The sequence below is a fragment of the Engystomops pustulosus genome, chromosome 2 (assembly GCF_040894005.1).
Source record: "Engystomops pustulosus chromosome 2, aEngPut4.maternal, whole genome shotgun sequence".
NCBI classification, from domain to species: Eukaryota; Metazoa; Chordata; class Amphibia; order Anura; family Leptodactylidae; genus Engystomops; species Engystomops pustulosus.
This window is the reverse complement of record NC_092412.1, coordinates 12,763,148-12,784,517: the sequence shown is the minus strand read 5'-3', so window position 1 is coordinate 12,784,517 and position 21,370 is coordinate 12,763,148. Positions and strand designations below refer to the sequence as shown.

Sequence of the window (21,370 nt, the reverse complement as noted above, 5' to 3'; positions counted from 1 at the left end):
GAACGTAGAAGGTTGCTATGGTGGGTTTTAGGTTCAACATGTACTTGTATTCATTCAGAGAGATCATTCCATTCTCCTTTGCTTCATCTAGGATAGTGGTAAGTTTTATAAGGAAATTTTGAGTGGGGTCAGATTGAATAGTTTTGTAAGTGTCATGGTCCCCTAGGCCACGTCTTGGCCATTTTCAAATAGCAGCAGTTACCTCTGCACTGTAAGACTGTTCCAGACGTGAGACATATGGAATGCTATCTTCACTAGTAAGTATTGCTATTAAGTGTGATTTAAGGTTTCGTAGTTCCGCTAGACCCTCCAAGGCTTGGGCTAATAATGCTGTTTGATAAGAGTCCGAAGCTGGAGACATGAGGGCCCCGTGAAGAGATAAAGGACCCTCTAGGCTGTGAGCAGTGGGTTGCGGAGAAGCCACCGCTTCCGGGGTTCTGCGTTGCCACGAACATAAGAGTAGATGCAGCCAGAGAGTGTAAGAATGACACGTGCAGCAGCGTATGCCACGGTGTGGCGATATCTGGTCATTGCGGAATTCACAGAGGTTTAGTGTCAGAACTTCCCAGCTGTGAGGGTATCATGTTTTCCAATGGAGATCTCCCCGTGGTGTGGGCCTGTGGGACACCTGCTTTCTTCCTACTCCCCGGATAACTTTTGCACCTTACCTTTCCTTTCCTTTTCCCCTTAACCATCTTTCTCTCTCGTTATTTCTTGGCTGTGTTTAAATCCCTAATGTACTTTGTTCGTATGAATGTCTTTTTAAGGCCCCTTGCACTGGACCTATAGGCTATCACTACTCATGGGTAGGGATCATAATGTAGTGTATAACATGAGAAATGTATCATAGCACTTTTCTCAGGCCTAAAATCTCTGATGGCAACTCCCCAACTGAAAGTTCTCTTATGCTGCTTTCAAGATGATATCTCTCATTGATTTGGACAGGTCACTGCATCTTTGGAACCCCCTCATTAAATGAATGTGTTTTTCATAAAATGTACAAAATCTCAGTGGATAAAATACCAAAACGCTCCCCAAAGTTTGATACCCAATCTTTCCTGAGTACAACAATCCCCCATATGTGGTGGTAACATGCTGTATGGGCACACGCCAGGGCATCGAAGGGAAGCTGCGCCATTCAGAGCAGATTATGCACTGTCACTTTTTATTGGCTATACAATCTTTACTTTTTTGGCAATTTGGACATATAAGGGCTTATTTTCTTCGACATGAGATGCACTTTACAAATACTTCATTTTAGTGGGTCTGTAGCTTATTGATGAGATTTTACACTTGAATGTATAGAGGAAAAAAAATTGTCAATTTTGGTTTACTTTCTTTTTGTATTTTTTGGGGGGAAACAGGTTTTCATTAGGCTTCACCAGTAAATGCCAAGATCCCAGAGGAAAAAGTCTTTTTAAAAAATCTGCTAATTAGCACAGGCTGTCTGGAACTACATTTTCTAATAATGTTCGCCTCCATGCTTTCATTAACACCTATCCCTCGGATATATGGGGCTGATTGATGGTGATGTCATGCAGCTCTCAGGAAGTCTTGGGCATGTGCAGTGTTCATCCCTGTCTCTCAGGGAGAGGGGGGAGTGGGTATAAATAAAAGGATGAGGGGTGCATAATTCGGAAATGAAAAAGCACCTGGCAGCCTGTGCTACATGCACAGGAGCACCCTGCACTAATTAGCATATTTTAAAAAGCTTGTTCCGTTATGTAGTTGTAAAACCTGGCCGGTAGGTATATATATATATAGTTTTAAAGGAAAACTACCACTTGGGTAGTCAAAATTTAGAGGACATCTTCCATCCATTAACACCTACTGAGCCCAGAGCATCTCAGGCTCATTTACATAATTTTAAAAGCTTTTAAAAACAGCAGAGGGAGCACACACTAGTATGTCTGTGTGCTTGTTTACAATCCTTCATCCTGGTGGATCCTGTCACCACATTTCCATAGCTGCCATAGCTGTATATGTCACCTCTTGAGGACCGCCTCACAGTTCTGACCGATTCCTCAGAATTGAGTCTTTTCTTGTGTTTTTTTAAGAACTGGTCCAGGAGAATTAGCTCCATCCCACCTGTGTTACAGGTAAATAGGCATCTGTACCCCTCTCACTACATCTGTACAAGAATTGGATCTCTGTCTCTTACCTCATTAGTATTGGTAACTCTCCCCCGGTAGAGCCTCCTCCTGCACTCCAGTGTCTCTTATTCCTCCCCGGTAGATGGATGTCTCTTCCCTCTCATCTCTGCAGCTTTCTCTCTCATCATATTCTCAGATTTTTACCTCAGGACAGTGATATTTCTCTTCTCTCCTATAAATTACCTCAGCTCAGACTCTTTTCCCGCCTTTCTTCTCATTGGCTCGTTTTCTCCATAGTTGAGGAGCAGTGTGTGTGACCTAACAAGATTCCGCAGCAAGTTTGGTTGTGCTGCGCTGCACTATCATCAATGAAAGATGCATGTATTTTACAACATACAAAAAGTCTCTTCTAATCTTCACCAGAATCCTGCTTGCTGTAAATGAATGGTAGCATCCACTATCCTGACATTCTCACAACTGAGATTTTGTTACACTGTATCAGTCTAGGTAAAATCAATAAGCTTTTATATTCTTATAGCCACCAGCGATAGAAGTAGATTTGTGCTTAGAAAATATCAATATACGGTAACAAATCTTCAGCTGTGGACAACCAGACAGCCAAAAGAGATCCTAAAAGCAGGTATAATTGAAACAAAACCTCTGCAGAACCCTTTGCTTGGATTACACGCAGCAGGGGGGGGTTTGTTACACTGTTTCTTACTATCAATCCCATGATGCCTAGTAATGCTGGGTGCCAAAATATTCCCTGACTGCCTGTGAACTGAAAGATGACAATGATAGGGCACAACATGTATCATGGCCGCGGCTGCCAGGAGTGTTTATTGAGTGTTTTCTTTATTCCTTACAGAGTCCATACTTACAAATCCTCAGCTGTACAAAATCCACGCAACCCCAGGCTCCTCCCACAATTAAAAAATTAATTTCATAGAACCGAATAAAATTATGAAATCCGACCGTGACGAAACGTGTAACCTATAAATAACCCCTCCACCTGTGTGGAAAACGGAGGACACGCCCAACTGATAGAGCTCCGCCCCTGTAGTTGATGGCGGCTCAGGATGTGGACGCATTTTAGTGGTTGACAACTAATGAGAGAAAATCTTGTAATGCCAAATAAAATTACAGACGAGACGGCGATATAAATAAATACAATCCGGGGGAGGGGGTTAGGCGGTGTCCGGCTTGGCAGCGGCTAACACTGCGGAGGAGAGCGTCCGAGCAGCTCCATTGGCTATAAAAGGGGGAAAACAGGAGAAATCCAGAGAAGGCGCCACTGCCAGCAACTCCACCTCTGCCCTCAGGATGGCGCAGGAGCTCCTCAGGAAGCCGTGCAGGCGGCTCACTCCAGCCCCAGACAATAGTTGATGCCTTGTACCAGTCCAATGATGACGGGCTGCCACGCCACCAGGTACCGCAACCAGTCCAGCAGCTGCCCGTACATGACGTGGGGGCGCTCCCAGCTGAGAGCAAGAGTCAAGGCAGGGTATAACAAATATAAAATAATGTACCAACAGGAGCTAGACATAGATATAATACGGCACCCAGAGGACACCCATACAGAGTATAACATGGGTATAATACGGCACCCAGAGGACAGCCAGGCAGGGTATAACATGGGCATAATACGGCACCCACAGGACAGCCAGGCAGGGTATAACATAGGTATAATACTGCACCCACAGGACAGCCAGGCAGGGTATAACATGGGCATAATACGGCACCCACAGGACACCCAGGCAGGGTATAACATGGATATAATACGGCACCCAGAGGACACCCAGGTAATACTTGACCTGCCTCTTAGTTATAACAGGATTCCTACTCTCCGGAGAGGGGGTAGCTATAACAAAACACTTTAATATGCATTATTCTAGGTAGAGGCCAACTACACCCTGCATTGGTCTCAACACCTGTGATGTTACACAGCGAGTGTGAGTGACTTGATTGAAATAATGTCCCTATACTTTCCTACCAGTCTGTAGCATTGCTGTCCCCTCTCCCACCTCCGACCCCACGCCCCCCACCCCCACCCCAGAATACCAGACGGATGGTAAAGGATACGGGTTACTGAACATCCTCTTGAGGTCCACCTTCTCCTTGCAGTATGGACACGTCTGTTTCTTCCCCACGATGCACCAGCCCCGGATACAGAACTCATGAAATCTGGAAAGAAGCGACGTCAAGGAAATAGCAGCACATGAAGAGTTAACAGAGATGTATAATATATGACCCCCTGCAGGATGACCAGCTGCTGTTCCCCTGCTGACCAGTAGAGGGCTTACATGTCATGATGAGAGGTAACAAATCATCACTGAGCGTTTCCAGTACAGGCAGTCCCCGGGTTACATACAAGATAGGGTCTGGAGGTTTGTTCTTAAGTTGAATTTGTATGCAAGTCGAAACTGTATATTTTATAATGGAAGTTCTAGACAATTTTTTTTCTTTTGCCCCAGTGATAATTGGAGTTTCAAAATTTTTGGTGTAATTGGACCAAGAATTATCAATAAAGCTTCATTACAGGCATCTTACAGCTGATCATTGCAGTCTGGGACTATAGTAAAGCATCCAGAGAGCTTCACCAGAGGTCACAGTGGGCAGAGGGGTCCGTCTGTAACTATGAGTTGTCTGTAAGTCAGGTGTCCTTAAGTAGGGGACCGCCTGTACAAGCAGGACCTTATCAAACCAAACCTAGAAACGCAGCTCACTGCTGCCCCCATAGCAGGCCCAACTACAGTATTAAGACACACACACAAAGAAATTAAGTGTAAAAGGAAATCCGTCATGATAAACCAGGGACGCTTACTCATAGTTAAAAGGGGTATTCTCTCGCCTGGGCATTCACATTCAGTTTCATTAATCTGCCATATGTAAACATTTCTTCAATTGGATGTTATTAAAAAAAAATTTCCCGTGTGAAGATAATTTCTCATAAATGTAGCCATGTTGTCCCTTAGAAACGAGATGGCTTCCTCGGATACAGTCATCTCTGCTGGAGGGATTGCACAAAGAAACAAAAGGTTTTTGTATATGAAATGTCTGGGAGTTACTGCAGGTCCTACACCCGTCCTGTAGTAATGATTGCTGAATCCTGGTGGTCCGGCAGGACTCTATAGTGCAAGTCTGGCCACCGCTGCCAGAGTGTGACGTAGTCGTATCCGAGGAAGCTTTCTCGTTTCTAAGGGACAACATGGCTACATTTATCTTCACACAGGAACATTTTTTTTTATTAACATCCAATTGAAGAAATGTTTACATAAGGCAAATGAATTTAATTAAATCTAAATGCCCAGATGGGAAAACCCCTTTAATCTCCATAAATTTAATAACACCCCAAGGAACCCTTCTGGCTCATTAACATAATTATACATTTTAAAACAGCCCCTACTACAGCCCCTGCAGCAGTAGAAGAGCTGAGTGGCGAGTACAGACCGACTTATCCTCCCTGCTCGGGGCCACCCTCCCTCCAGGTACTGCAGTGCCCTGGGTCCTAACAGGAGGTACCAGGTCAGGACTGGTCTGATACACTCACCACTGCCCGGTCCCCTGCCTTACTGATGGCAGCGCATATTGGCCTCTGCTGGAAGCGCAACACAATGCTCTGGTTGTGCCGTGGGACGCAGGCTGTGCATTCTTGTTCTAATGAAACCTGCCGAATAAAGTGTGAACTGAACCTTAAAGAGATATTCCGGGAATATGAACGTCTGATACAAAAACCAATGATGCTATAAATAAATGAATATAACAAAACTCAATGTCATTAGTCACAAAATGTGGCTTAAATAGTTTGATTTTATGATTCACTAAATTTTATGGCCTCTCTAAAGTAGGTGAAGTGTTGGAAATATAACATGATGTGGCTTGAGACAGTGTAAGGGTCTTTGTGTACAGAAGAAGAACTAAGCCATAAATGCCTACATTGCCCCTAATAAAGATTGTAGAGACAGCTGCATGTGATTACAATGGACTGTGCTATTACACCTGGAGGCTGGGGCTATCCTGACAACACTGAGGACAGCTGCTTGTCATTGCCCCTGGGGATTCTCCCAGATGTTGGGGGAGAGCAAAGACTCAAGTTACTTGTCCTGCAAGTTGTGTGATAAGAAGATATTGACTCTACATCATCATTGGATTGGCCAAGACAGTGGTGGAGGTGGGATGATGGGCAATGTGTGTGTGTATATAAGATGGTATACAGATCTTTAGTTAGAGCACTTCCTTCCCTACTATCTCTCTGTCCCTTAGTTAGTTTACGCTCTATGTGTATTACCCTGTATTGTACCCTTAATAAATCCCCTATAAAGATCCATTGAATATTGTTAATTTAATATGAACTGGCACCCCAAAACCAAGCAGATTTTACATGAAGTTATCACCAAGATGGTCACCACTGGAAACTACAACTCCCATGATCCTTTAGTTCTCAGTAACTCCTCCTCCCTCTTATGCTCTGCTCCCCGTGATGATGTAACAGATTGTCCTGCTCTGTTACCATAGTAATGATGTGTAACTGCCATCACCACAACACTGGCCATACTGCAACCAACAGCTTACAGCCAAACGTAGTGGTGATCATGTGATTTGGACATGTGACCAGCGTCATCTTCTGTCCTGAGTCTTCTCCGCGCAGAGGAAATTAACGGACTGATTAAAGGGCCAGTAGCATTTTAAAGGGAACCTGCCACCAGGGACCTCATTTTCACTAAAGACAGGTTGCAGGAACTTATTACACCTGCAGTGCACATCTTCCTCTCTGCCTTTTCTAAGCATTTGCATTACAGTATAATTGTGTGTTATAACTTACCTTGCACCCTGACAAAATCCTGGGGTAGTCCCAGGGGTTGGACTTTGGTTTGGATGCATTTAAAAAAACAACACGTGCCTTGTCTGTGTTACTTCCTCCTCAGATCTTGCCCCCCCTCCTTTGTGCTCCTGTACAGCTCCTCCTCCTGCTCCTTCTCAGAGGTTACAGCCTGGACATCAGTGGGGGAGGGACAGATCTGTACAGGAGCACAAAGATGGAGGCATCCTGCAGCTCAGACAAGTCACATGTTTTTTGAAATGCATCCAAACCAAAGCCCAACCCCTGTGACTACCCCATGATTCTGTCATGGATGCAAGAGTAAGTTATAACACACAATTATATTGTAATGCAAATGCTTAGAAAAGGCAGAGAGGCAGATGTGCACGGCAGGTGTAATGGGCTTTTACAATCTGTCTTTAGTAAAAATTAGGTGCCTGGTGACAGGTTCCCTTTAACACTTCATTACAGTCTATGTCAACTGCAAAACTACTAATTACATATTAGCTTCTATTTACTGACTCATTTGTATATGAATTATACTGATTCCTGGAATACCCCTATAACTACAAACAAATCCAATGATAAAAATAGATAAAAAGGACTGGCAGGCGTCTGCTTGCAGCAGACATATCTCCAGAAGGTGGAGTGAATTGTTTTGTAGTTAGAGGTGTATAAGAATTTCATTGAATTGTGTCAGAGCGAGGAGAGAGTGCCATGTATGTAGTGCACTGCCAGATTCCTTATTTGTGACATTTCTTTGCTCTAAAGTGGCGAAACCTACTTAGGGCAGATGGGACTTATACTATGTGTATGAGAAGACAATGGGGCAGATTTATCAAGCAGTCTGAAAGTCAGAATATTTCCAATTGCCCATGGCAACCAATCACAGCTCCCCTTTAAAATATTCATGAGCACTGGTGAAATGAAAGCTGAGCTGTGATTGGTTGCCATGGGCAACTGGAAATATTCTGACTTTCAGACTGCTTGATAGATCTGCCCCAATGTGTTATATATATATATATCTAGTGACCAGCACACCATCAGCCACCTATGAGCTGACATTGTGCCATGAAGTGTTGGATTGGTCCACGTGCGGCAGCACTACAGTAAGGATACACATGGTTGCAGGACAGTCTGTAAGTGTTCTCTATGATTCCTTCTTCATTCACATCCACGAATATCTGCTGCCCGCACACGGCGCACACGCTGTCCGACAGATGCTTGGTGGGCATCCCTGACGCGCTGTAGAACTGAAGGCGACAGAGTCACAACACGGTGCTATATGCAGTCATCTATACACATACAATCTCCCACAATACAATATCCAGGCTCTGAACCAGCAGCGGGTGGTAAAGAGGTGACGGCTACTTACACCTATGGTGGACGCCATGTAATCTGCACACATTTCAGCAAAGTCCCTGCCCAGCACCCCGTAATACAATCCATAAAAGAGGAGCGAGATCCCAAAGTCCATGGCGTCCTCCGGCTTTATTCTGTAAGACAGAAACTAACGTGAGCGATTGAGTCCCAACACTGGGTGAACATGGGGGCACAATAGTGGCTGTGTGATCTCATCATTTGAAGGGCTTGTCCACAGGATAGTGCCTCACCTGCTGATCAATGGGGGTCTCCATGAGCTACATGCCGCTCTGTACACGAGAAAGAGATAGGACATGCCCGTACGCCGTGCATTGTTATAGTGAGGGGAGAGGCTATGTGTGCATGCAGCCTTAAAGGAAACCTACCACTTGAAGTGGCAGGTATAAGAGGGAACTACCGAGCACCAGCTCAGGGTGAGCTGGTGCCGGAGCTTATTTTTGTTAGTATTTTAAACCGCTGTATCGGGGTTTAAAACACTTTTTAAACTTTATGGCCGAAGCTGCTCCGGCGCAGGGAGGTACGCGCTCGGCGCATAGGAAGTGAAGGAGAGCCGTGCGCACGGTCGCGCGCATGAGGCGCCGAGCGCGTACCTCCCTGTGCCACACCCACCCACGTATGTTTGTCAGTAGTGTGCAGATAGCAAATGCATGGTTGGGAATATCAAAGTGAGGGACCCCCGACTTCTGCACCTATACTGAATGCCTGATTGATGTAACTGTTGGCTGTAGAGTGGCCCCATTTTTAATAGTTTCAAATTAAATACTAGATTAAGTGTTCTTTTTTCAGGCAGTACACATCATATACAGGCAGTACAACCCTGTAGACATTACAGATCTCTAGTATTATACAGGTGACCTCTAGTGGAGAGCGCCAGTAATACATCTTTCAACCAAGAAGGCCTGCTATGTAACAGACTAAACAGTGTCACCCCTCCCCCACCGACTACATCACCAGCATCACATGCACATGACAGACAGACAGACTCACCGAAACAAGAGATTCAGACCAAAGAGCGTGAACATCACAGCAATGTATCCCACAATCCCTGTAGCGTAACTCATCTTATAAAGCAGCAGGAACCACTTATACACCAACCTGTGGGAGCAAGAAAGAGACATGGTGAGTGCAGCTCTGCGGTATAATACAGGATGTAACTGAGGATCAGTACAGGATAAGTAATGTCATGTATGTACACAGTGACTGCACCAGCAGCAGAATAGTGAGTGCAGCTCTGGGGTATAATACAGGATGTAACTGAGGATCAGTACAGGATAAGTAATGTCATGTATGTACACAGTGACTGCACCAGCAGCAGAATAGTGAGTGCAGCTCTGGGGTATAATACAGGATGTAACTCAGGATCAGTACAGGATAAGTAATGTCATGTATGTACACAGTGACTGCACCAGCAGCAGAATAGTGAGTGCAGCTCTGGAGTATAATACAGGATGTAACTCAGGATCAGTACAGGATAAGTAATGTCATGTATGTACACAGTGACTGCACCAGCAGCAGAATAGTGAGTGCAGCTCTGGGGTATAATACAGGATGTAACTCAGGATCAGTACAGGATAAGTAATGTCATGTATGTACACAGTGACTGCACCAGCAGCAGAATAGTGAGTGCAGCTCTGGGGTATAATACAGGATGTAACTCAGGATCAGTACAGGATAAGTAATGTCATGTATGTACACAGTGACTGCACCAGCAGCAGAATAGTGAGTGCAGCTCTGGAGTATAATACAGGATGTAACTCAGGATCAGTACAGGATAAGTAATGTCATGTATGTACACAGTGACTGCACCAGCAGCAGAATAGTGAGTGCAGCTCTGGAGTATAATACAGGATGTAACTCAGGATCAGTACAGGATAAGTAATGTCATGTATGTACACAGTGACTGCACCAGCAGCAGAATAGGGAGTGCAGCTCTGGAGTATAATACAGGATGTAACTCAGGATCAGTACAGGATAAGTAATGTCATGTATGTACACAGTGACTGCACCAGCAGCAGAATAGTGAGTGCAGCTCTGGGGTATAATACAGGATGTAACTCAGGATCAGTACACAGTCACTCCACCAGCATAATAGTGAGTGCAGATCTGGGGTATAATAATAATTCCTTTATATAGCGGATACAGATTCCGCAGTGCTGCTCAAAGCTTGCCAGATCAGTGCAATAGGGGATGTCACCTGGGAGTGGTCTGCTCCAGAGGTTTGCGTGTGGCTCTGTAGGTTATAAATGCAGTGATGAGAGAAAAGATAATCCAGATTCCCAGGAATCTCCACCAGTGCAGCTTCACAGTGAAGTAGACTGGAACAATCCACATCTGGAACAGAGTCACCATCTGCAGGGAAGTAGAAGGACGCTACATTAGTTGTGTGATCATCCACTAGTCTTCTAATCACAATACACTTCTGTAAGAACTAAACGCAGCTCTGGATGTGACTGGAGTATCAAAAAGGTAGACATTGAACAATTTCAGCCACGAGATAGCGCTGCGTGGCGTGCCCATCTGTAGCCTGAAGCTACAAGTCCCAGAGTGCCGTGCCCATCTGTAGCCCGACGCCACAAATCCCAGCGTGGCGTGCCCATCTGTAGCCCGACGCCACAAATGCCAGCGTGGCGTGCCCATCTGTAGCCCGACGCCACAAATCCCAGCGTGGCGTGCCCATCTGTAGCCCAACGCCACAAATCCCAGCGTGGCGTGCCCATCTGTAGCCCGACGCCACAAGTCCCAGCGTGCCGTGCCCATCTGTAGCCTGAGGCTACAAGTCCCAGCGTGCCGTGCCCATCTGTAGCCCGACGCCACAAGTCCCAGCGTGCCGTGCCCATCTGTAGCCTGACACTATAAGTCCCAGCGTGCCGTGCCCATCTGTAGCCTGACACTATAAGTCCCAGCGTGCCGTGCCCATCTGTAGCCTGACACTACAAGTCCCAGCGTGCCGTGCCCATCTGTAGCCTGACACTACAAGTCCCAGCGTGCCGTGCCCATCTGTAGCCTGACACTACAAGTCCCAGCATGCTGTGCCCATCTGTAGCCTGACACTACAAGTCCCAGCGTGCCATGCCCATCTGTAGCCTGACACTACAAGTCCCAGCGTGCCATGCCCATCTGTAGCCTGACACTACAAGTCCCAGCGTGCCGTGCCTATCTGTAGCCTGACACTACAAGTCCCAGCATGCTGTGCCCATCTGTAGCCTGACACTACAAGTCCCAGCGTGCCGTGCCCATCTGTAGCCTGACACTACAAGTCCCAGCGTGCCGTGCCTATCTGTAGCCTGACACTACAAGTCCCAGCATGCTGTGCCCATCTGTAGCCTGACACTACAAGTCCCAGCGTGCCATGCCCATCTGTAGCCTGACACTACAAGTCCCAGCGTGCCGTGCCCATCTGTAGCCTGACACTACAAGCCCCAGCATGCCGTGCCCATCTGTAGCCCGACGCCACAAGTCCCAGCGTGCCATGCCCATCTGTAGCCTGACACTAAGTCCCAGCGTGCCGTGCCCATCTGTAGCCTGACGCTACAAGTCCCAGGATGCCGTCCATGTGCTCACACCAGTAGGAAGATCCTTACATTGTAGGAGCGCGGATGTCTCTGCTTCCACTGCACCAGCAGCAGCTGTGCCACCACCAGAGTAGCGATGAGGATGAGGACCATCTCCGCGTGCATAGCCTCGTGCCCCCGATGCTTGGCATGCATCCTGGCGTGCTCCACCCTGCAACCAGATACGAGATGTAAGAGGTAGTCATAGCCCCGCCCCCTGACGGTATATCATGTGTCAGAGGTAGTCACAGCCCCGCTCACGCTTATATATCATCTCTCACCTCCATCGTTCTTCAGGGGCCAAGTCAGAGAGATCAAACTGCAAGAGACAAAATTACTCTGTTATCAGCCATTACATCCCGGGGGAGAGGAGACTGTACAGGAGAATACAATCTATTCTGTTATCAACCATGAACATGCTGGCTACTTGTGTCTAGTCTCTGCACTGTGCGGGTTACTGCATGACTCCTGTAGAGGATTGTGGGGGCCTACAGATCAAGGTCAAATTTGCAGCGAGTGAAGGTAACACCTCGCGCCTCCGGCGTCTTCTTGTCAACTTTAAACAAATATTGTAGAGCGCCCGTAACGTGAGCAAACAGTGCGAGAAGTCAGTGCCAAGCTACACCCAGGGCCTACTACTACTACACCCACCATATGCTATTACATCCCCATCTACAACGGGAGCGCCCCCTAGAGCAGAGAAGTCTTCAGCAAAACCATCCAGACCCTAAAGACATGAATGGCAGAGGAGCTACTGGAGCCCGGGGTATATCATCCTGAAGTCTGAAGGATAAACCCTCAGCCTTAAAATTAATATAACACCAGGATCCATGCTTATGCACCCCTGACACCCTTTTAGTTGAGATGCTAAAGGGACCAGGAAAACAGGACTGTGGAGTCAGTGACCATTTTGTTGCAGCTGGAGTAGCAGTTCAGGTAATTGAGGAGCCGGAGGTTATGCTTACCGACTCCACAGACCTGAATTTATCTTGCAGCATACACTAACCACAAGTCTTAAAGGACATCTACCCGTGCAGTTGGACTATGTAGAAACTTGTCCCAGAAGGCAAATATGTGCAAGGACATTCACAACTTTTGTACCAAAAAATAAAAATAAATCTCTTTTGCCATCTTTTGACACTAACAATTCCCATACTTCAGTGTACGGAACTGTACAAGGTGTCATTTTCGCCGGACGCGATGACATTTTCAGTGCTACCATTTTAGGGACTGTGACTTTTTGATCACTTTTTGTACATTTATTATGAGTCGCAAAATGGCAAAAAGGTGTCAATTCGGACGCTATTTTCCGTTATGGGGGGGTCACAGTGGGAAATAACTGGTTACATAATTTGATTGGGACTTTTGGCATGAGGAGATACATAACCTGTTTATAAATTAGTTGGTGTAATTTATATCAGTTCTAGGAAAAGGAGGGCGATTAGAATTATTAGGAATTTTTATTTTTTCCTTTATTTTTTCCCACATGAAAAAAAATCAAGCAGTCAAATTGTGTTTTTAGATTTTTTTCCCTGCAAAGCAGACAGGATATTTTTGAATTCTAACAACCTTATAAACTGACACATTACAAATTATTTGGTAATAAATTGTAGTTACGAAACTTTAAACCTTGGGGGTCTTATTTCTATCTTGTACTGCAATAGAACAGTTATTACAGTATACATGAATTTTGCTGTTACAATGTACCACCAGCAAGCAGTAACAGATCTCCAAAAATGACAGGTCCTGGAGTCTTACATAGATAAGATAGATAGAAGATAGGGAACCTGTCAGCAGATTTGACCCAATTAAATTATTCGAGGGTTGGGGTCCCTCTTTTCAGTGAGATCTCATCTGTTTATCTATGAAAAATAATAAGAGTCATATGTTGCCCGAGATAAGCTTAGAGGCAGAGTCACTTCTTTCACCCCAATCTGTGCTTCTATAGCACCTAAACACCCTGATGGTGTCATATTAAAGATAAGATTCAGCACACTACACAGGGGGGCACTAGTCACTGAGCATATGGTGACAGGAGGGGGAAGGGCGCCTGGCACAGCTAGGACTCTCCCTGGGGGTGCGGGGGATCCGGTCCTGCAGGTTTCTGACTGATCCGGTTCCTCTCCTTTCCTCAGGCAGAATAATATCTTACATCCAGATGCTGAAATCCTTTCCAGGACCAATACTGCTCACAGCTGAGGGTCTGTTAAAATTGTATCCTGACTTCGTTTAGGCCAATATCTCTCTATCTGTGGTGACAGCTTGTAACAAAGAACCAAAGGAAAGAGGGAACAGAGGGAGGGAGGGGGACACAGGGGCAGGAGACGGGGATGGAAGATGCAAAATGACTAGGAGGAGGGGTACGGTGGCGCAGGGGTAGATGGGGCAGCAGGAGGGAGAGGGGTGGGACACGGGGGCACAGAACGGGGTATGGGACAGGACACAGAGGGGGTGGAGGTGCAGAGGACATGTGACAGGTGCAGAGGACATGACGGGGTAGTACATGGCGCTGCGGTCCCCGGGTATGGTATCTGCTCCCGGCCTCCCTCCGCGGCTGCTCTCACCTCCTCCACCGCCGCCTCCCTCACCCCGGCTTCCCCGACTTCCACCTCCAGCACAGCCGCAGCCATCTTGCGCCACGACTGCGAGTTCCGGGTGACATGAGCCAATCAGAGAACGACTTCCGGCGCCGGCGCTCATCCAATTAGAAAAAGCAGTAACAACCAGCTGATGCGGGAATCCCTACCCACGTGACCCACACTTTTGACAGATGACGTAGGGAGGCGGCCATGTTGCTACACCCTGCTGATGATGTGTGAATATTAGAAAGACCGTGTCCTGCCTGCGCGTGACGAGACACGCGTATTATGTTATTACTTTACACGTGAGCGCCGTATCAGTAAGCTCTGCTTTCCCTCACGCTTCTGTACGTCCATGATAGAGAATGTGTCTCCAGTCACCACGTTGGATATCGTTGATCGCCATTTTATCGGAGACTGACTTCCTATAGGAACTATAGCAAAATTCTTCGGAAAAATGGCGCGTCTTCAGGGGACACAAGGTGACTGAGTGCTAGGCCTCTGGTGTTTGGGATGTCACAGACTGGGCTGGACGCGGGAAATTTGGAGAGTCGCTGGGTTTGTGATCGTGAGGATCCTCGGTTAGCAGGTGACTGCCAGAGCCGGGTGTCAGGGGCCTGTGAGTGGTGGGTCACCGGTACATAGACCACGCCCCATATAATGCAGATCAGAGGGGAATGTGTCAAAGGGGCGGTGATAATCAGCTTGATGTTCTCCTACCGCACCAATAGTCACTGCAGACAGTCAGGTCTATGTTCTTTTTGTACTTAAGAGTCCATGTACTCCAACCCATCCCCCTAGTGTTACCCCATGTCCTCCCCTCACTGTAACCCCGTGTACCCCTCCCCTTGTGTTACCCCATGTCCTCCCCTCACTATAACCCAGTGTACCCCTCCCCTAGTCCTTATTGTGATTATTTCCTGAGCTGATAATCTTTCTGTTCTCCCTTGCAGATACCACGTGCTTCCTCCAGATGGCGCCAATCAAAATCCGTCACATCGTGTCCTTTAGCTCCCAGGTGCGCGGCCGCCCCAGAATGCACCACTTTGTCCCATAGCACAGCAGATACTATCCAGGAGCAGGGAGGTTATTCTGATCTCCTGATCTGTGTATAGTCATGTTGGCCACTAGAGGGCAGTATATTTTTTTTAGAAAAACCGTTGTGCCTCACTTTACTGCCTGCTGCAAGAGTGTCTGTCCTAATCACATGACTGTAAATAAGCCACTGGCACTGTGTACTGGCCACTAGAGGGCAGTATATACTGTTAAATAATACATAACTTCTTGCTTTGCTGCCTGCTGTGATGGCTTGTCCGATAACTGTAGAGGAACAGGTGACACTGAGGTTCAGACCTTGTTTCCAACTATTCCAGGACCCTAAATACCCAGTGGAGAACCTTCTGATGGATAACGCTGTCCGGCCATGGCTCAGTGGCCCCCAGGAGCGCAGTCGGCAGCTCAGGGTGGAGTTGCAGCTGGAGCACGCCTGTCACATTGCATACATTGATATAGGTACCACAGCTGGAGCAGACCATGTTGTCCCCTGTCTGTGTGGCTGTGACTAAGTGTCTTCCCCCATCTGCAGGAAACAGTGGTTCAGCCTTCATTCAGATCGATGTGGGGCGTTCCATCTGGCCTGTGGATAGAGGGTTCACCACGCTGCTCCCCACCACCACACTGATGTCACCGGCCGACTCGCGGGCCATGAAGAACCACAGAGGCGTCCGCATGTTCAAAGAAGGTAAAGAGACAAACCGCAGCCCTGGATGTGACTGGAGTGTGAGAGGACATACAGTGGGTACGGAAAAGTATTCAGACCCCTTTACATTTTTCACTGTTTCACTTGCATTGCAGCCAATTGGTAAAATCAAATGGGATTGCCAAGCAACCTCTGTCCACTCCATAGAGATAAATGGAGTAGAACGGTCATGCTCAGCCATCTGCTCCATTAATCCTGGGGAGCGACGAAGGGTCCAATGGAGGTTCCTGTGCCCCAATTGTACCCCTCGTGATCAGACCCCCTTGATAACTTGCTTTGTGGGAAAACCCCCTTTAATACATTTTTAAAAATATCTACATTTCATCTTGTCTGTCAAGATGAGGCAGGGAGCACATTAATGAGCAAAAAAAGGAACTTTTATGATCTTGCTAATTGGCCAAAGCGTGAAAAATGTAAAGAGATCTGAATACAATCTGTACCACTGATAGAACTTAGCATAGAGGATATGGCCTACAGCTGCATCCAGAGGTAAGGAGAGGAGACTTTTTAATGTATATATATATATAGTACCTTTACTTTATACAGCTCTGGATGTTACTGGAGACAAGTCCCATGTGGTTGATAAATGAGACCCTTAATAATACCTCCAGGAGATTTCTTAGAGGAAGCTGCGGGAGAGAAGTGGGATCGCCTGCGGGTCTCCTGCAGTCAGCCCTTTAACAAGCAGGAGCAGTTTGGCCTGATGTTCATACGGATCCGGTCCACCCCAAGCACGGAGGAAGAGAAGGAACAACGGGCTCTACAGGTACAGCACTATAGCCACATAGTCAGTCCTTGATCCTCCCCCTCCGTGGTCTGGTGCTATCCGCGGGGGGAGGGGGGTTGGGGGGGGTGGAAATCGGGCGCTGACTGTGGCTGAGATAGGGGTGGCGGTGTGATCGTGCTCTGACTGTGACCAGGGTTGGTGGAGCACCCATTAATACACAGAGTTACCTCTGCTTTCTTCCTCCTCCAGGGCTCCTCCCCAGTCTCACCCCTTCACCCTAGAGAACAGTCCACAGATGCTGAGGACCCAGAGACCTGGTAGGGAACCTCCAGATATCTCCACCTTTCTTTACACTGCAGCTTTTCTCTGTTACAGTAGCAGCCACATTACCATCTCCTGTGAGGCTGCTGGATTGACTAAAGCATATGAAGATTTATCTGTAATATGCTGCCATCTCCTGGCCAGCAGAAATGTGATTGCAGCTCTGGATGTGACTAGAGTGTGTGTTTTACCATCATCAGGAGCCACATTCAGGAGAAGCTGATAGACAAGCTCCAGAGTGTGTCCCGCTCCCCCGCCGCTGCCGCCTGTATGAGCCGCTCCGCCCGCATGCTGCAGCTCTCTGCCACTAGAAGCAGGAAGCGCAGTCAGCCGATCACAGCACCTCGCAGCCCGCCCATCCCCTTGCATGGTGGAAGCAATGGCAGCCAGCAAGAAGACAGTCCCATATCTTCCGGTGGGTAAATGACAGAACCACGGGCGGGGGGCATTAGTCTGTTCCATCCCTCTGATACTCTACCTTCACCCCCACAGGCTCTTGCCCTGAGACCCTAACAACCAGGCTCCGTCCCTCACCAAAGGATCATGTGACTCCTAGTGGGCGTCGCCAACTGAAAATGGGAGAGGCTGGAAAAAGGTGAGACCCTACATTGGATATGGGTGGGAGGTGACTAGCACACTCAAAGTGACAACCACTTAAAGGGCTGCTCCACCCAAAATACATCTCTCTCCCCTGGTGTTACCCTAGTAAAGGGTTAAAGAAACACAACGGTCACTTTTGATTGATGTACAGCGCTTAAAATAGTCACCAGACGAAAAAAAATGGATTCATATTCCAGTCCTCGCTCTTCTGTGCTCTCTGCATAAAACCATTTCACAGCTGCTCTCCGGACTGCTGTAGTGTTCAACCAGCCTGGTACTCCTTATACTTGGAGCAGAGGGAAGAGGCTGTGTAGCAGATTGATGCAGAGAGCTAAGGGCACAGCAGTGTCTTTGGGGCAACAGACATGGCCCAAGCCTTGCCTTGCTGTGGTGGTTAGAATAACCCACATAGGTATCATCTGATTGGTAGTGACCTGCAGAATAGCACTGACGTGTTCCCAATGGCTTAAAGTAAATGGTGTAAAATTTCCAAAGGAAAATCCCAGAATTAGAGGGAAGGATTTCTGCTACTTCTATGCTTTCTGTGTACATTTTCAGCTGCAGCCATACTCTACATTGGTAATGAGGAGTACTAAACAGTGGTGCTCCCCTTTAAGTTCTGACTACGGTTGAAGGGCCAGTTTTCATCTCTGAACATCTCTAAAAAGGTGCTAGATGTGTAGGAGGACCGCTTCTCTCCATCCTGACCACAGACTACATGACACGGGGGGAGGGGGGCTGATTTTCCAAACACTTGGCCTCTACTTACATACAAACTCTTCTGTTATCCAAATGAGCGCTTACAGGTGTTGGCCTCTCTTTTACATATGTTCCCCCATGTGCCTTTCTGCTGACAGGTTCCCTTTCAATGGATACTGTCAGCAGGTGGGACCATATAGACTGCAGGCAGTGTCGTATTGTCCCTGGAGAGATGTTAGATCAGACCTTTTGTTAGTAGCAGTAGGACTGTGAAATATGGATTTTTATTCCAGGATTGTAGCTTCATAAAGTGGTGTGTCCTCACACTGCTGTTCTCTGTGCAGACATTGTCACTAAAGAGATGTGTAATCATACCTTTGTGTGTGTTGTGAGTAGCAGCAGGACTGTCTTCTCGAAGGGAATACTGGATTCTTACATTCCTGCAGGCTTAAACTACCGTAGAGACTCAATGTGCATTTTTTAGTTCTTTACTCATTTTTTGTATTTGGCTGCTGTTTTACCTCTCAAGGTGCATACTTACCTGTGATGACGCTCTCTGATGCTGATAGGTGATGATCCCATATAACATTTGTTTGCCTCACACCTTGTATGAACTACGATTAAGGATCGCTTAGATCTGAAACGTGTCAGTTTTTTTCTATTTTTTTGTCATGGCATTCTACTTATACTTTTAAAATTATGGAATAACAGTTGCTTTTAATCCTACCACCTTAAAGGGGTTCTCTGGTGACAAAGATTGACCTCACTATACCTTATCTCCCCACACTTATCACTTTACTAATTCAGTGTCATTAAATCTTCTGCCCCTTTTCATGAAATCAAAGTCATTCCTGTGCCCTGACAGCTCCTGCTACACTTAAAGTTTCCATAGAAACGACCTGTATACTGTCTCTGCTCTCCGGTCGGGCATGTGCAGTCAGCTCCTTGTTCCCTGCTGTGGCAGTGTGGCTGCACGTTCCTCTGTATGAAGAAGCTGTGCTGACCAGGGGGATTGTGGGAGATAACATTATTTACAGTCCTGCTGCTACTAACAACACACACAAAGGTATAACTATACATCTTTCCAGGGATGCTACTTGACATTGGCTGCAGTGTGAGAATAAACCCCAATGCACTTGAAGAAGGTACAATCTTGTAATATAAATCCATATTTCACAGTACTGCTGCTACTGACAACATACAACAAAGGTCCCCGAAACATCACATGATTATACTGCATTTTGCATCAAAACTCAGCACTAACAGACGGGGTCAGTGGTGGCAGGTGTGGTTATCACTCTGTGACATGTATATCCTATGAGAGGCGGAAGATGGGAGTGTGCCCGCAGCAACATGTGTAACGTGTATTTACTACCAGGAGGAGACTGCAGGCTGATAACAGAGAGACACGGCTGACAGCAAGGAGAGAGAGCGACAGTCCCCCGGGAAGCAACATCTGTCCTATCTGTGCAGGTAAGGACATAAGGGGGCACTGATCATCAGAGAGAGATTGGAGATATCACGGGGGGGGGGGGGGGGGGGGTTGGCCTTTGCAAGACATAACCATCACAGGGGGTCAGGCGCCTGACGGGACTATAAAGGGGGGGGGGGGTTGACGGACGCTGGACGGGGGCTATAAAGGGGGGGTTGACGGACGCTGGACGGGGGCTATAAAGGGGGGTTGACGGACGCTGGACGGGGGCTATAAAGGGGGGTTGACGGACGCTGGACGGGGGCTATAAAGGGGGGTTGATGGACGCTGGACGGGGGCTATAAAGGGGGGGGGGTTGGCAGGCGACTATCAACGATGCAACATATGTATGAACTTATGATATATTCTTATTGTAGCTGCGATTCTGTATTACACTGTTATAATGTATTATAGGACACTTTCCGGCCGCTCTCCTCCCGGTCCATGCTGCCACATGTGGAGAAGCTCCGGACTCCCCCAGCATTGTCCTCTCCTCCTCTGATGATGACTTGGAGGATGTGGGGAGGCGGCCGGCCGCTCCCCATGTGTCCCGGGTGCAGTGCCCGCTGTGCTGCTTCTACTTCCAGGACCACGAGATAGAACGACACGCCAGCACGTGCGGAGACTAGAGGCTGACCTCCACCAGGGAGGACTACAGAGACCCCGCACTGCAGACACCACAACGTCTGCCCCTTTTCGAGCCAGGAAATAACTTTTTCAGGGGAAGGAGAAGAGACTGCGCCCCCTATGTCTTCTGTGCTGTAATACTCCGTTTAACCCTGCACAATTATTTATAAATGTATGATCCCATGGGATGAGTCTGGTGCTATCACTGGTGGTAAGAGATAAGCGTCCGAGCCAGGTAATGGGTGGATCTTTGGGTGTATATGTAGGAGTCACTCGAGGACGGGGGACCAGGAGTTAACTCAATCAGTGCTGATCTGCAATAACTTGGGTGATCTGTGTTATACCTGTAGGTTGCACATTACACCTGTTAAAGGATCTACCATCACAATCCATCCTGCTTAACCAGGGACATTACTCGTAGATCCAAGCACTGGGACTGTGGTATCTTCTTATATTTATCCATGGCCTCCTTCCTTCTGAAATTAACTTTTTTATATTATGCTAATGAGCCTACATTTGTTACGCAGAAAACAAGCCCACAAACAGCTCTGTACATGGAAAAATAAGAAAAGAAACACACAAGCAAAAAAGGGTCAAGCAGTTAAGGGGTTAAAATTGTCTACTACACACACATCTATTACACATAATGACACATGTATATAGCACACATTACTGAACGTACATACACATGGCGCATCTTCACACAAACTATTGCGCTACATACAGAGCCTTCGGCCCCCT

General features: G+C 47.2%; 3 protein-coding genes across 10 annotated transcripts in view; 1 reads left to right on the top strand and 2 right to left on the bottom strand.

Annotated features, from left to right (window-relative positions):
* The window catches only part of LOC140119790 (uncharacterized), an 822,703-nt gene that overhangs the window by 785,269 nt on the left and 16,064 nt on the right, over positions 1–21,370 (bottom strand). The window lies entirely within an intron of this gene.
* Positions 2,906–14,560, bottom strand: RNF121 (ring finger protein 121). Of its 2 annotated transcripts, XM_072139289.1 has the most exons (10): positions 14,411–14,560; positions 12,128–12,165; positions 11,877–12,018; positions 10,490–10,644; positions 9,283–9,390; positions 8,288–8,408; positions 8,032–8,165; positions 4,174–4,277; positions 3,847–3,855; positions 2,906–3,574 (listed from the first exon to the last, which is right to left on the bottom strand). In XM_072139289.1, the coding sequence occupies exons 1-10, from the start codon at positions 14,474–14,476 to the stop codon at positions 3,234–3,236; spliced, it is 1,218 nt and encodes a 405-aa protein (XP_071995390.1). In that variant the 5' UTR covers positions 14,477–14,560; the 3' UTR covers positions 2,906–3,233. The 2 variants fall into 2 exon arrangements, with proteins under 2 accessions (XP_071995390.1, XP_071995389.1); XM_072139288.1 differs by lacking the exon at positions 3,847–3,855 and having other exon boundaries at positions 3,318–3,574; positions 4,176–4,277; positions 14,411–14,559.
* Positions 14,705–20,812, top strand: XNDC1N (XRCC1 N-terminal domain containing 1, N-terminal like). Of its 4 annotated transcripts, none has more exons than XM_072139263.1 (10): positions 14,705–14,745; positions 15,379–15,443; positions 15,799–15,937; positions 16,011–16,166; positions 16,796–16,950; positions 17,161–17,228; positions 17,433–17,647; positions 17,725–17,827; positions 19,910–20,004; positions 20,417–20,812. In XM_072139263.1, exons 2-10 carry the CDS (start codon positions 15,399–15,401, stop codon positions 20,629–20,631), a joined length of 1,191 nt encoding a protein of 396 aa, XP_071995364.1. In that variant the 5' UTR covers positions 14,705–14,745; positions 15,379–15,398; the 3' UTR covers positions 20,632–20,812. The 4 variants fall into 4 exon arrangements, with proteins under 4 accessions (XP_071995364.1, XP_071995362.1, XP_071995363.1 ...); XM_072139261.1 differs by lacking the exon at positions 14,705–14,745 and adding an exon at positions 14,775–14,907; XM_072139262.1 differs by lacking the exon at positions 14,705–14,745 and adding an exon at positions 14,942–15,014.

Coding starts and splice junctions, on each gene's coding strand:
- XNDC1N (XM_072139260.1), top strand. CDS start 15,086: ATGCAGATCAGAGGGGAATGTGTCAAAGGGGCGGTGATAATCAGCTTG. Junction 17,828..19,909: donor ATGGGAGAGGCTGGAAAAAG/GTGAGACCCTAC, acceptor ATTTACTACCAG/GAGGAGACTGCAGGCTGATA. Junction 20,005..20,416: donor CATCTGTCCTATCTGTGCAG/GTAAGGACATAA, acceptor AATGTATTATAG/GACACTTTCCGGCCGCTCTC.
- RNF121 (XM_072139289.1), bottom strand. CDS start 14,476: ATGGCTGCGGCTGTGCTGGAGGTGGAAGTCGGGGAAGCCGGGGTGAGG. Junction 12,019..12,127: donor GCCCCTGAAGAACGATGGAG/GTGAGAGATGAT, acceptor ATCTGGTTGCAG/GGTGGAGCACGCCAGGATGC. Junction 10,645..11,876: donor GACATCCGCGCTCCTACAAT/GTAAGGATCTTC, acceptor ACTTCCCTGCAG/ATGGTGACTCTGTTCCAGAT.